Raw genomic sequence first — 15156 nt, 5'->3', positions numbered from 1 at the left:
TGGAATAAACCGGGATTAAAAGTAATGAGCAGAAAATGTGAATCGTAAACAAAAGTGTAAAATATGCACAAAATGTCATCAAAATTCGACTTAAAATTTTGTTCACAGTTAATTAAGAAAAAAATTGTAACAATTTTGAATTAAAATTAACCTCATTTCGCAAGTAAATTGTTATGGGGAAGTATCTTACATAAATATGTGCATACTCAGTTTAATTTACAGAAAAGATGCGAGCTTAAGTATAATATAGATACAAAATAGATATAAGTGTGTGTATGTTTGAAGATATGAATTGACGTAGTTTTAATTGAGAAATTGTGTGGTTGATTAATTTTAATTAGCATAAGGTTATACGCTAATTATGCATTAATATTGTTTCCAATTATAATTTGCTTATGTACTGCGTGTGTGGCATAAACAATTTAAATTGATTGATGATGAGTTGTGATGCGTGCTACGATATATTTGAAATAGAAAAAAAAAATGCATAAATTGTTTTTGATTTGTTTGTTAAAGGCCATTCCAATAGGTGTTACAATTTTTCATAATAAATCCATATTGAATAATCGATAATTAAGTCATTGAAGAAAATATACCTCATAGTTCATTGTTTCTATATAGTATAATATTCATTCTTTGTCACAAAAGCCAAGTGCTTACAAAATCATATTGACTTTTAGCTGGTATTCAGCGGATTTCTTTGGTTTATTTCAGATACAATAAATTTTTTTAGTAACAAAACCGATCAAATAGTCCATTAAAACTGATGCTTACAAAATATTTTGATGCCCTACTATCATTCGGCAAATTTTTAGACTTGCATTCAGCGATCTTAAAGGGTCCAAACCATACCAAAAACTGATGCATACAAATAATTTCTAATCTTTCGTTGATTTTTTTGGAAATAACTCAAAATTATTCAAAACTTTTTACGCTTATTGGAATTCAGCGGGCTTTTAAAGCTTAAATTCACTAATCTGGATCATAATTTGCCATTATAAACTGTTGCTTACAATAAAAATTCAACATGCGTTGATATTCAACTACTTTTACTTTTAAACCGCAGAAAAATCTAGTTGAAATATTTGATATAATATTGATCATACAACATCAAAAAAGTACTAGTGTCAAATTTTCCTTAAATCCCTTTCAATAATGTCAATAAAAAAAAAATAACATATGTAAAAACATAAAAATGACAAAACAGCGACATGAAAAAAAGTGATTTCCCTTCAATATATCCTTTATAAAATATAAAAAATATATTAAAAAATTTGTCTCTCTGAATAAAAACACCATGTCATACGCATTTCCAAGAAATATTCATAAAGTACAAATTTTTAATATTTTTGCCTCTCTCAAATGAGGATCAGATTTCCTTTAAAAAAAATTTAAAGTAAACCTCTCTTTTACTTGACGTCAATGTTTCCTACTCCTCAATATGTCAACAATTTTCAACAAAGCCATATTCAATTTAACGCAGCAAAAAAAATGAGGAGCAAAATCCTCTTTTTTCCTCCCCATCCTCATGTATAGAGAAAGGTACTCTACGTTTATTGAATTTCCTGCCGCGGGCTGACAACATTGTCGCCTAGCAACTATTCAGATGAGAGAGACTAAAGAAAAAAAATATATACGAACATTATTCAATATCTGATGTTTCCATCAATTCAGCGCTTCAGTTCTTTTTGATATATAATTTTGTGCGCAATTTTTTTTTTGTTTTATTCAGTCGAGAGAGAGATATTTTATTATCGAAAGACCAATTTGTGTCAATTAAGGTAAAACGCCTCCAAGGCAAAGTCATTCGATATTAACATTGTTCAAAATCACAGAAAAATATTCTCTAATGATCAAATAATAGTTCGTTATCTCCTATAAGTATATTATATTTTTTGAATAAGATGAAAAAAATCCCTATTTCCCTTATTGGCTTCATGTCAAATTCAACACAGAACCCTTATTGACACGGAGAACAAAAAAAAATAGCAACAAAAGCCTCTTAAAGTCTAGTTTTCGGACACTCCATGTCATGTTAGCAAGGAAGTTTCATTTTTTTTCCTGCAACATGGTATCAAGTTGAAAAGAGACTCCCTGGAGGGTTTTCTACCCAATTCCCATCAAAATTGTGCACAAACGCACTTACAAATGTTCGTATGTGCAAATATACTCCCGGTCATATATTAATTGGAAGACCTATCCACATGAAGCTGTCGTTCGTCCTTCCAATCTAACCCTCTCGGCTTGAATTGTATACGTAGGTAGATGAAGTACAAAAGTGCCTTAGGCTATTTTCAATATCAGAGATGGAGTCAGGGTGAACCTTTTTACCGTTACGGTCCGTTTCAATAGCGATAAGAGGACATACAAATTTATATTAAATTTTCATATCCTGTCAGTTTATAAGCTCCATCTGGTGGCCGAAACTTCTCTCGATGGCATTAGTGTTATACTTTGCATACTTTTGTGCTGCCTGTACTTGCCACCCATCGGACGTCTCATCCCCTCATTCTCGTTTACTACACATATTTGCAGGTGTATGTTTCATTCTAATGGAAAACAATTTTTCTTTTATTTATTTTGCAGCACATGGTGCAGGCGGGTGTGGGCCCATATCCAGGTGCCCCAACAGGATATCCACCGGCACCAGCTAATGTCGGAGCTGCTGATAGCCTTTCGATGGCAGTGGCTGCCGTCAAAGCTGAGCAGGCATCACAAATGAAGCCAGATGGTGCACCGCCGCCTGTGTCATCAGCTGCAGCAGCCGCACAGATATATATGCAGCAGAAAAAAGTGAGTATTTGTGTAAAAGTTTTATCAATTCTCTTTTTTTTTTTTTTTTTTTTAGTTTTAGAGTCGGAAAGTTTTACTTTATTTTTTTTTTTTGTTCTGTTTGTGTTTCAATGATGAAGTTTTTGGAGAACTTTATTTTTTTTTTTGTTAAAGGTTTTTAAAGTTGTCAAGGACACTTTAATGCCATGTGGGGATATTTTTTTTTTTGTTTGAATTTTCAATATTTTTGGTTTAATAAATTTTTATAAAGGGGAGGTTTAATATTCAAGGAAGAAAAATATTTAAAATTAAGGACATTTGGGTTGAACCTTCTTTGTTGATTTATTATTTTTCTCTTTTGTTATTTTTTGTTTTATGTTTTTTATGAAAAAAAAAGAGAAATGCACAAAATAAAATAAATTAAAAATATAAAAACACAAAGCGCTAGAAAATGCATGCGATATGGGATATAGATGGTTAATTTTTGTTTTTTTTTGTGTTAATTAATTGTATAAAATTTATATAATCTTGTGTCTAATTTAACATCAAATGATGGTTACAAAAATAATATATACAAAAGTATTTTTTTGATGAAATTTAAGAGAATGGTTTTGAAATATATAAACAAACTATGGCTGTTTTTTAATATTGTAGAAAAAAAAAAGATTTTATATTAAAACAAAAAAAATAATTATGAATAATAATTTTTTAAAGGATGAAAACATTTATATTTGAAATTAAGCTTAAGATTGTTAATTATTTATTTTTAATTTTTTGTGAATGAATTCACTGCATGGTTTTTGTATGAAAAAAAAAAATGAATTACCTAATAGAAAAAACAACTTGGTTTTGGTAATCTTATTTATAAGTATTCGCGAAAGATGCTTAACATATTTAACCATCGAGAAATAGTTTGATTCATATACAGTTATTGTTACAAAAAAAAACATAACCTTTCATGTCTTTCATTCATATTATTTTTCAATTTTTTCGATTAACTTGTGTAAGTACTTTCAAATTAAATTAATCAATCGTGTTCAAGTGTAAGTGAATTTTTATCTTCAAACTCTCTACCAGCCATACAATTTTAGAAAACCAAATCGAAAAAAGTTCGATGATTCTTCAATTTGTTTAAAAAAAGCTTCACATTTTCAGATTGAATTCAGCGCCTGGCAACTCTGAATATTGTTTTTGAAACATTCAGTATTATTGTGGTTTAAACCCAACTTATCACTGCACAAGTAATCATTGATCAAGAAATAGATAGATGGATAGATAGGACAATTCATCACAGTTCATCATAGGACAATTCATCACAGGGAACGTTTTACCAAGAAAAACAATAAATTTATTTCTAAATAAAAAAATAACAAAGACCAAAAAGCGTTCTTACCAAAAGAATAACATTAAAATAAATTGAACTGAAAATTAATGTATTCCAAACGAACTTGGTGATGACTCATGGCTCATGATGAGTTCTACTATGATGATATGTGCTATGATATGTTGGATTGTGTTCTTGTACAACTTAAGACTTTCATGATATGATAAATAAGCATTTCGCAATTTGATACGCAACAGTTAAGTCACTTAGAGTTCGTAAAAGTACATAAGAGTACGTTAGAGTACTTTAAAGTATGTAAGAGTACGCAAGGGTTACAAATTAAATATGATCTTGCAATCGAAACACTTTCGAAGAATTTATTCCAATTTTACACTCTTTTACTGAACCAAAATCATTTACCAATCAGTACGTTTTAATAGTACAGATCAGTGTTGGATTGATCCGTTCTTGTGCATGAAATGAAAAATAAGCATTTTGCAATTTAATACGCAAAGTCAGTTAGTCTACGTAAGAGTACGTTAGAGTACTTAAGAGTACTTTAAAGTATGTAAGAGTATACTACGCAAGGGTTTCAAATTAAATATGATGTTGCAATCGAAGCACTTTCGAAGACTTTATTCCAGTTTTACACTGTTTTACTGAACCAAAGTCTCATCAGTACATTTTAATAGTACAGAATAGTTGCTGTTTTGTCAAAGATAAGTTTTACAAATGAATGAAAAATATAGTATTACATTAGTACGCTATTAAAATCAATGAAGACGTTTAATTTGACGTAGCCTTACTGATTCCATTTGAGTTTTTTTTTTCACAACAAATATAAATGTCCACGTTTTCAATCAATTTATTCAGAGTAAAATAGCTTGAAAGTACTTTATGTGTTCTACCCCACACACAGAATATTATCAGTAACCTCTTAACATTTGTAATCAATTCAAGCTATAGTAAGCAGATCAAATTGTTTTTCAAAGCCGCCTGCTGCGATCTCTTATCGCAAAAAAAAAAATGCTTATTACTGAAACCTCACTCATGCAAGAAAGTAAATAAATATGAAATTGAAAAAAGTATAGTGTTCGAAATGCATGTTAATTCATAAAAATATCAGATTACCACATATTTGGTGTTGGGTATTTACCAATAAATAAGAAATGTTTAGTTTGTGTTTCTTCAACAACAACAAAAAAAAACCTTTAAATAGATAAAATTTATTCTGAAACACGAGTTTGCCTTCATTGGTATTGTTTAACAGGCAAGTCTGCAGCAACAGCAACAACAGCACCACCACCAGCAGCAGCAGCAGCAACAGCAGCAGCAACAACAGCAGCAACAGCAACAACAGCAGCAGCAGCAACAGCAGCAACAACAACAACAATCAGTATCACAGTATAATAGTTCCACATCAGTTCTAGGAATCCCTCCACAGCAGCAACAGCAATTGAACAATATTGCTGCGACCTCAACAGTGCCATCATCGGCCCAGCCCACCACATTAACTCTTCCACTTTCGGTTGCCAATAGTATTTCAAATGGAATTGATTCCCAACAACAGCAACAATCGTCCAATGTGCAGCAGCAATTGCAACAGCAACAGCAGCAGCAACAACAACAACAACAGCAGCAGCAGCAACAACAGCATCAACCATCTGTCAGCATAGTGAGTCCCATCAAATCTTCTACTACTACCATTCTACTACTACCAAATCCAACAAAAATAAGAATGATTTCAAAATAATTTAGCAACCAAATACCGTTTGTCTTGTGTGGCCTGTACATTTTGCTCCTTGCAACGCATCTTTGTTGTTGTTTGTTTTTATATCCATTCTTTTGGAAAGTATGTCCTCTCATTGTTCGAAGGACACTGCACACGTTGTTTTTTGGTCGCGGGATTTGTAATTTGCTTTAGAGTTGTTGGTTTTTCTTATTTGTTTAATTTTTTTTTTGTTTTGGTTTTGTTAAAAGTTTTTTTTTTATTTTTATTTCATTTTCTCTTCTTCACTTGCTTATTTCTTTCTTTTTTGTTTTGTTTGTTGAACTTGTTTGTTTACCAAACTTATAAAATTTTTGCTGAAAAAGTTTGCATCATCTCCTTTTCTTTTTTTGTATAAATTTTGTTGCAAATCGAATCAAAAAAAAAAAAAAAATGTCCTTCCCCCAAAGGATTTTTGACAAATGAATGTAGTTTTTTCTGTGTGTTACGATAAATAGAAAAAGTTTTTCTGTTTATGTTTTTTTTTTCTTTCTCTCTGAGTCCTGATGGACAAATAGCTTTAAAGTTTTCTTACAATTTTTGTTTCTGTTTTTTTTTATTTATTTATTTAAATACATTGAGTTTTGAGAACGTACTAAAGGATAAAGCAAAAAATCAAAGAAAAGCATGATGTATCTATAAACAAATAAAAAATCGAAACAAATTGAATTTTTTAGAACTTTTTTGATTTTTCTTTTGACGAGTTCAATATTTTTTTTTTTTTGAAAAAAGCAACAGCATGTTATACCAATTAAATTAGTTTAAGTCTTTTATGTTGAAATTGTTTGATTTTGGTTAAGGGTTGGTTTTTTATTTTAATTTGTTTAATTATTAAAAAAAAAAAAATGGTAAATTGTTAATTAAGATTTAAAAAAAAAGAGTAAACATTAATATTTTTCTAATAAACATTTTTAGAAGCAATGTATAATGCAATTTAAAAAAGCGCATGAACAAAAATAATATATATAATAATGCTATTTGGCACTGCGAATTTATGTTTTTTTTTTCTACATAATTTTATATAAATATCTACAAATTTATATACAAAAATTTAAATGTTGTCATTTTGAGCACCAACAAATATTAAGTGAGAACTTAAAATAAGAGTCTTTCACATTTCAAAAAAGCATTTATGAGTGTGGGTATTAATTTATTTTTAGAGAATGAAAATTGTAAAGGTGTGTTCTGTGATTTTTTTTTTCTCATAAATTTGAATTAAATTTAGAAAGGTAATTTTTTATAGCTCCAGTGTAAATATTGCAATAGCTTTGTGTTTATTGAATGCAATAAGAAAATCCTGCGATAAGGCGCGAATAGAAACTAAAAAAAAATTGTATTCGTTCTTGGTAATTGTCACGAATTCAAGTGACTCGAATTTTCGTTCGATGTTTGGCAAATGTTATAAAAAAAAATAGGTGAAAACTAGACTCCTTTCGCTTTAAAATGTTATAAAACCATTTCTATTTGTTCTTGTTGATTCTCATGAATTCAAATGACTTGATTAGTTTTGGTTATGTTCTTACTTAACTGTTTTTTAACAATTAAAAAGGTAATTTTTTACACACTTATAACAAAATTGTCTTTCGAGCCTAAAAGTAGGCTTATAAATTTCCGCCACAACAATATAACAATATATTTCTCTGGTCTCGCGGTCCCTAACAAAAACGTCACTCTTCAGTATTTTTAAACTTTTTTATTTCTTAATTGGCATACAGACAAAAAATTGTTTAACCCTATGCGGCATAAATGGTTTAATTATTACTACTCTAAATTTATTCATATAATTGCATACTTTTAGTAAGTTATAAGTTTAATTCCAACTTAATAGAATCTTCCTAAATGGAAAAAACATTAACACTGAATATCTTTTACTTTTTTCTAACAAAAAAAAAAAGAACCTGTATCCTTTGAAAATATCTACAACATTGCATACTTCCAGGAAACTGTACTATATTTGAACTTTGCTGAGTAAACTAAATGTTAACCAAACTATACTCTTAGGCAATCTTGATGTTCAAAGTTTAAATATTTGTTTTTCCTTTCATATAAATCCATTGTTGGTATATTTTAAAATGTTTTTTTTAATTTCCGGGAGCAAAATATGCTCCAAACCACTGCATATTGTTTAAACAAAGTTTTTTTTATATTTTTTTTTATTAATAGTTTGGAAATTGCATTTTTAGTCTACCTACACATAAAATTATGTTTTATTTAATCCCCGTTGTTAAGTTTTTGTGTTAGCACAACTATCTGTATTCTGTATTCCTTTTAAAGTTGGACATTATATTACGTGATAGCACTATAAAAGTTATTCGAGATAATAACTTCCTGTTTCTGTCGAATAATAAAGAGCTGTTTTTTTTTTTTTTTTTCTTAACTTGGTTGTATACTCTGTTTTCAGAGAGGTTATTAAGTAACGAGAACAATATACCAAATGTAGAAACAGGAGTAAGGTCATTAGCAGCTTTGCGCAAAAGTTTTAATGATACATTCATGGAAATTTTCTCTTTTTTTTTTTTTGAAAGGGACGACGACGACGAAGGTGAAGTAGGGAGAGAATTGTTAAACGAGGATATTTTTGCTATGCGAAGAGTTTTCTGTAGAAACAAAGCTGTGATATTATGATATTTTAAATATTATAATTTTATTTTACCTGCGTGAAGAGAGGTAGATTGTGTAAATAAGTGTGTTTTTAATAAACCCTTATTAAATTCAATTTTTTTTTTATTTTAGTCCTTGGAATTTTGTATTATATTAGCAACTCTTTTAGTTTAAGCCAGATGTAGTAGGTAATTAAATTTGTATTTTTCACTAGTTTTTCTGTAAATGTGTGGGTAAAGTAATGTGTTTTTCCTCTTAATTGCATTTTCATTATAAAAGAGCTAGCATAATTTCTATTGAAATTACTCTTTTCTCATCCCCTTCATCAACGACTTTTTAATTACCTGAAACATGTTTCACCCACACACCATTTTCAACCCTGAAAACACACACAATTCAACTTAACAAAAAAAAAAAATCAGTAACAGGAAACGATAAAAATTCAACAATTTTCCAAAACATTAGTTAATCCAAGTTAATTACATGCGCTGTCAAAAGAATTTAAAGTACAAAATTGAAAGCGCTCCATTGTTCATTCTAAGTGTGAGGAGTGTGAGGTGGAAATCACCCAGGAGCTTCACTCTCTATACAAACACACACACAGTCTGCCACCTGTATTGTGAAATTTGAACCAACGCCATTCAAAAGCAAAAAACAGAAAAAAAATAACTTTCATGGTTTGGCTTTGATGGTGGTTTTGTCCTGAGGGAGAATTCACGGGCTCTTCAATAGATTACAACGAAAATTCCTTTTATCCTTCAGACAGACGACTATCCGATCCGTATCCAACCGACACGAGAACGGGGACAAATTATATCTACAAAATTATGTTCACACACTCAATTAAACCGAATTTCGTGTGCGAGTCCTGCATAGAAAATTTCATTCGAAGGATATGAGTTTTTTTTGTGTTAAATATATATTTTGTAGTCCTTCTTCTTTCATTTAATTTTCGGTGTTAAATTCAATGTAAACCCAAAAATGGCGGAAATATGTTGAAATGTAGGCAAGTAATATTATTTATGACCGTCTAGAAAGGAATGGGTGCAGTACATTTAGATCATAAAGCATTTTTGGGTAAAGGTTAGAATATACACTCCTTTTTGGTATCACGAAAAAGGATCAAAGAGATGGGAAGAAAAAAATACCATCAAGGATGCTAGACTTAATTAATGGTAAAATTTATGAAGATATTACTCATGGGACGTGTTTTAGTACAACCAAAGTCGCTAAACATAAAGAAGGATAGAAAAACTCAAATTTGTGTTATTGCGGTGACATTTTAAAGCTAACTTTATGACAATCGTTGTGGCAAATAAATGAAACAAAGTTGTAGAACGAACTAGTTTTGTAAGGCTTATAAGCGAGAAAAAAAAAACACTGAAAAGAATTCGTTGTTCGATTGGGAATAAACGGCAAAATAGAGTAGAGTATATTGAACATTTTTTAAAAAATTCTCTTAAAGTTCCCAGAAAAAAAATTTTAATATCTATAACGATTTAAATTCCTCTATTCTTTTCCTAATCCTTTTTTATTTAAGTAAAATAATCGAATATTGCGTAGATTTTGTAAGATTTTTTACCAAGCAGTTTTGTGATTAATGAACATTTCGCATAATTCAAAGAATTTCAGGAAAAAATAACACAATTGCATATTTAAAAAAAAAACACGTATACACCCCGGTGTACTGCCTCATCGAATTTTTTTTAATGAAACCAAATGTTTAATGAAACATCCAGGAATTTTTTTTTTATTTTATTTTTTTGTATAGATAGATTCTCCCCCACTTAAATGTTTTTATTTTTATTTTTTCAGTTTTGTAGAAAAAAAAATCTCAGCTTTTAAAATTTATGGGGTTATTTTCAGAAAATTCACAGCAGCTGATGCTAAAGTTATAATTCATAAATTTCCTTCTTCCTTTTTTTTTTTTTGTTTTGTTTTCCTGTATTCACTCGCTCGTTTATCCTGTGATATTATAAATACAAAAATCCAGGAGAAAGACATTTTTTGTATATAAAAAAAAATTCATCCTTGCATTTTCCTCTCGATAAAACTTTGCACAGAAAAAAAAATTTTTTTTTGTTTTATTTATTTATAACGTAAATCATATTCTACACTCTTAATCGTTTAATATTCAATACGAAACAACAACAAAAATAAAGACATTCTTTTTTCCCTTCATGAAGAGTTAAGTAAATGAATGGCGGCGAAAGGAGAGAGAGAATATAAGCTCCTTAAGTGAATAGACTTCACAATAGCAATCCTGTTTGGAAATCGTTCAATTCAATTGCAACTGCGCCACATTGTCTGTTGTTGGGGGTTTTTAGACATCACAGCTTTCAATTTTTATATCTTCTTCTTTGAAGCATAAATGAAAATCTGTCCTTTTTAAAAAATATTGTGTTTATCTTTTCATAAGCAGCAAGAGCACACTTGGTATCAATTTTTTTTAAAAAAGGGCTTGATAAATACAAAAACAAAGCAAGAACAATAAAAAATACTTTAAATCGAGGTATTCATATCTGATGAGTCTTTCTGTGTATGTGTGTGTATTTTTTTGTTTTATTGTGTTCGTGTCAGGGATTTCGAATTGTTAAAAAATTTAATTCAGGATAAATATTTAATGAATCGATGGACGGCGGTAGAACTGTGGCGGTGCGGCATGGTACAACGCATATAAAAAAAAATAACAAACAGATATCACTTCCTCATATATGTATGCAACGCCGGTATCCGGTTCCGTCGGTTGGTCGTTGTCGTTTGGCAATGTCGTTGCCATTTGCTATTGCCGCACAACAATCCAAAAAGCCAACAAAATGGAATTGTGTGCCTCTGCGATTTTAATCTAAAAGGATGATTCCGTAACGGATACATTTCAGCGCGTGTGTGTTGGATGTGGAAGTGGTGCTCTGTGGATGGATATGTGTATATATTAATGTCCTGTGATGTCCTTGTTTGGTGAAAATCCCGGCATTCGTAAATAGCAATACGAATTTAAGCTCTTTTACTCAGATATATATCAGAGGGAATACTTTGTATACGCAATGTCTACAGCCTATAAACGTATATATGAGATATCTGATATGTGTTTGAAGAGTGGTTGTTTGGAAAAAAGTACAGTAGTACAGAGTAGTCAAGAAGTTGAGACAATCTACTTTTTTCAATGTTATGAGGCAAAATTTAAAACCAAACCAAAGCAAATACACTTTAATTCTTTAAAACCGTTTGATAAACGCCCACTGGCACGCCCATTTTTCTACAATTTTAGCATGATTAGAAAAGTAAATGTACAAAGCGATAGATGTTGTCTTAGAAACTTTGTTTTTGGAGCTATTTTTTGGACTTTTAGAAAAAAAAACGCCCCCAAAAACACCCCTTTTTTAAAAAAAACATAAAACTACAAATAAAAACGTACTTTCGTTTAACAATTCTTATAGACACTTAAGTATTTTGACTAGAAATATTATTAAAACTTTACAAATTATTCCCCATCTGCCCCACTGTTCACTTTAGTTATTTTACCGTCCATTGCTTGATGAAATGAACAACTATGTGGAATTTTAGGGTGTGGTTTGAATGACGGATTATAGTTTGAAGGACGAGTTATAGCAGTGTAGACTTCGTGGTTATATGTATCTGATTTAGAAGACGGTTTGTATTGTTGTATAATTCAAGAATAGCTTATAACTTAGGAATTGTTGTTTGGTGGGTGTTCAAACCAAAACACAAATAAAGCAAAAAAGTACACACAACAAGAGTGATGACAAATAATCAAAAGGAGATTTGTTTTAGAGTGCCACATGAGTCAAATCGGAGATTCCTTTTTCAAGTTAAGAGTGTTGACAGAGAATCCTCAAAAAAAAAAACACTTCACAAAATCTTTCAAGAGCGTTTGAAAATTTGAAGAACTTGTCATGAAATTGAATCACCCAAACATCCTATTGCGTAAATAATTCATTATTTATTATTATTATTGAATGATCAAAGGTGAAAGATATTTTTTTTTATTTTTTAATCTTCAAACAAGATCAATTAAATATGTGAAAACTGCTTTTGTAATTAATTGTTGCATTTCAATCATATATACATTTATATCTTCATAATAATTTCAAAGTGCACAATAAATTATTGAATTAAATATTCGATGAGAATTAATGTATATTAATTAATGCAAAGAGATATATTTTAATTTTATGACAGACAAAGTTTCACCATTTAGAATGTTTGAGTTTTTAATTACCACTGTGGTGGTTGTTTATTATTCTAAATGATGATAAAAAGCTTTAGAAATAAAAAATTAAATATATGAAATGTTAGACTTTTGAGATTTTCAAAGCACTTAGGCTCATAAAAATAATAATGTGACGATTTGAATAATTTAAATTAAGCTTCTTAAATTCTAAAAATTATATTTTTTTGAAGCAGTTCATAAAATTTGTTCAATGCTCATGTATATTAACCAAATTAATACAAAAAATTGGCAAATAAAAAGCAAATTCAATCTAAAAATAATCTGTTTTGAGTTTTAGCAAGGATTCTGACCAAGTACTTACAGTAGTTGCAATTGACATTTTAAATAGCTCCTGTTTATGCTCATTACGTTGTCTACTTTCCGAAACAGATACATATATCCTCACACTTTTTGAATGGCTGTGATATTCGCTTTTAACTTAAAAATTTAAAAGTTAAGTTGATTTTGATGAATAAATAGAACTATCTAAATGAACATTTTACTGTAAACATTTTTAAAGATTTTTCAAAAAAAAAATTGCTTACTTTTTTAGATAACTCAACTCAAAACAAATATTCCAGTTAAACTTTATGACTTATTCATCCAGGCGTACCTTTAATTTTAACCTCAAAAACCAACAATATTCCATCTACTTCATCAAAAACCCATGTGTCTGGAAATGAAAATTCCAAAAAAAGTATCAAAACCACACCTTTATATGCATGCAATTTCAGAATATAACCTTCCGTTTCCTTCATTCATTTTCCTTTTTGTCCATCATCATCATCAAACATCACAGAAATAGAATCAATATTGAACATAAAGTTTCACCTCATTCTAAAAATTTTACACATTCCCAAACCTATTTTTGTGTTCCAGACGTCAGAGTCAGAGTCGACAGAGATCCTTTTGATTCCCATGTTGGTTGCGGGGAAAAAGCTAAAAAAAAATAATTCCTTGCATTTAATTCTATTTGAACAGACGTAGAAAATACATTCACATATACACGAAGAAGGACACATTAGAACAAGCCATAGCCAACGCTCCAGAATTTCAATTTTAAGTTGAGTAACTACATTCCTAAAATACGCCATTGGGGAGGATGCTATGGATGCTAACAAACACAAAAGGAATGCATCCATCCTCCTGGTTTCAAGAATTCTATATGTACGTAATTCAAAATAAATTCCAGGAAATCTTTTGTGTGTATTTTCTGAAGGGAGTAAAAAGGAAGAAAGAGAGAAAAAGCTCCTATTTGTTTCCTTCCAATTTCAAGTAAACTGGACCTTAAACAATCAGATTTAACTCAACAACAATTGATAGTAATAATTATAATACAATTTTCTACTTCTTCAAAAACTTCATTCGACTTAAATAAAGTTTTTAAAGTTGTATTTTCAATAGCAACAAGGATTTAGTACAAAAAAGGGGAAGATTGAGACAAGGATCAAAACAAATTACGGTTGACTAAACAGTTTTTAAATTACGAAAAAAAAAACACACACAAAATATCCCCTAGGCTTTGGCAATTTAGTCTAATTGCTTTACCTTAACAGGATCAAGGGAAAATAATTTAGCCCATAAGACGAGAATCTCCACTCCTGAATAACCATTTTGAGCCTGGTGAATTTTAATTTCTACTGACCTTTCATTTTCTTCTGTTCTTCTTCTGCTTCTGCTACTTTATTCTCTCCATCCTACCCATCCCTATCTTTTGGTGTTTTGATTAAGTCTTTTGAAAACTTCATTGTGTTGTTTCCTGGAAGAGAAAATTGTAATCCTGTTGCTTGTGTTGATGTTTTATATAACAACATAAAGGATTCAGCAGTTTTTGGTTGCCTTTTTTTTTCAAGAAAAAAACATAGAAATCAAAGGAGAAAAGTAGAAAAAGGGTGTGTATAACTATCAACTGGTAATAAAAAGGAGAGAGAAGTTGGTATTGATATATCGTCCTTTTTCAAAAAGGGACAACAATAATGGTACACTTAATTCACAAAGTCCCTTTGTCCAACACAAAATACATAAATCGAATTCAATCATGAACCCCGATATACTGATACTGATGATGATGACTCAATCTCTCTCCAATCTTCTATCAAACGATATTATATTGTGTTTGAGAGAGCGACGACTTTGTGTGACGACATGATTGCAATTTAAAAGCTTGTTATGCCGTAAACATTGAACCAGCAGAGGATGAATTGGGTTCGAGGACATTAAATATAACATATTATTCTCTTTGATGGTAAATATTGACCTTTGAACAGAATCTGAATAGGGTTTGAAGAAGTGGGTACACAAAAGGAAGAAGAGGGTCAAAATAGAAGAACAATCAAAATGAAACTATATAAGAAATAGAAAGCTACAAAATAATCCCTCAAGACACCTTCAACTCGAGTGAAATAGAGAGAGACAGAGAGATATACGAGAACTTGAAAATTGAAGATGGAAAAATGTTTA

General features: G+C 30.0%; 1 protein-coding gene across 31 annotated transcripts in view; it reads left to right on the top strand.

Moving 5' to 3' along the window:
* LOC129909002 (protein elav-like) overlaps positions 1 to 15156 on the top strand; it is a 353561-nt gene that overhangs the window by 267440 nt on the left and 70965 nt on the right. For 29 of the 31 annotated variants that reach the window (XM_055985894.1, XM_055985910.1, XM_055985911.1 and 26 more), the window contains 2 exons: positions 2587 to 2793; positions 5367 to 5771. In XM_055985894.1, the coding sequence (XP_055841869.1) occupies positions 2587 to 2793; positions 5367 to 5771 (612 nt within the window). The remainder of the gene's footprint in view (positions 1 to 2586; positions 2794 to 5366; positions 5772 to 15156) is intronic. The other 2 variants (XM_055985912.1, XM_055985913.1) reach the window with 1 other exon arrangement.

This window comes from Episyrphus balteatus, chromosome 2, assembly GCF_945859705.1.
Source record: "Episyrphus balteatus chromosome 2, idEpiBalt1.1, whole genome shotgun sequence".
Classification (NCBI taxonomy): domain Eukaryota; kingdom Metazoa; phylum Arthropoda; class Insecta; order Diptera; family Syrphidae; genus Episyrphus; species Episyrphus balteatus.
This window is presented reverse-complemented; position numbering and strand designations above follow the sequence as displayed.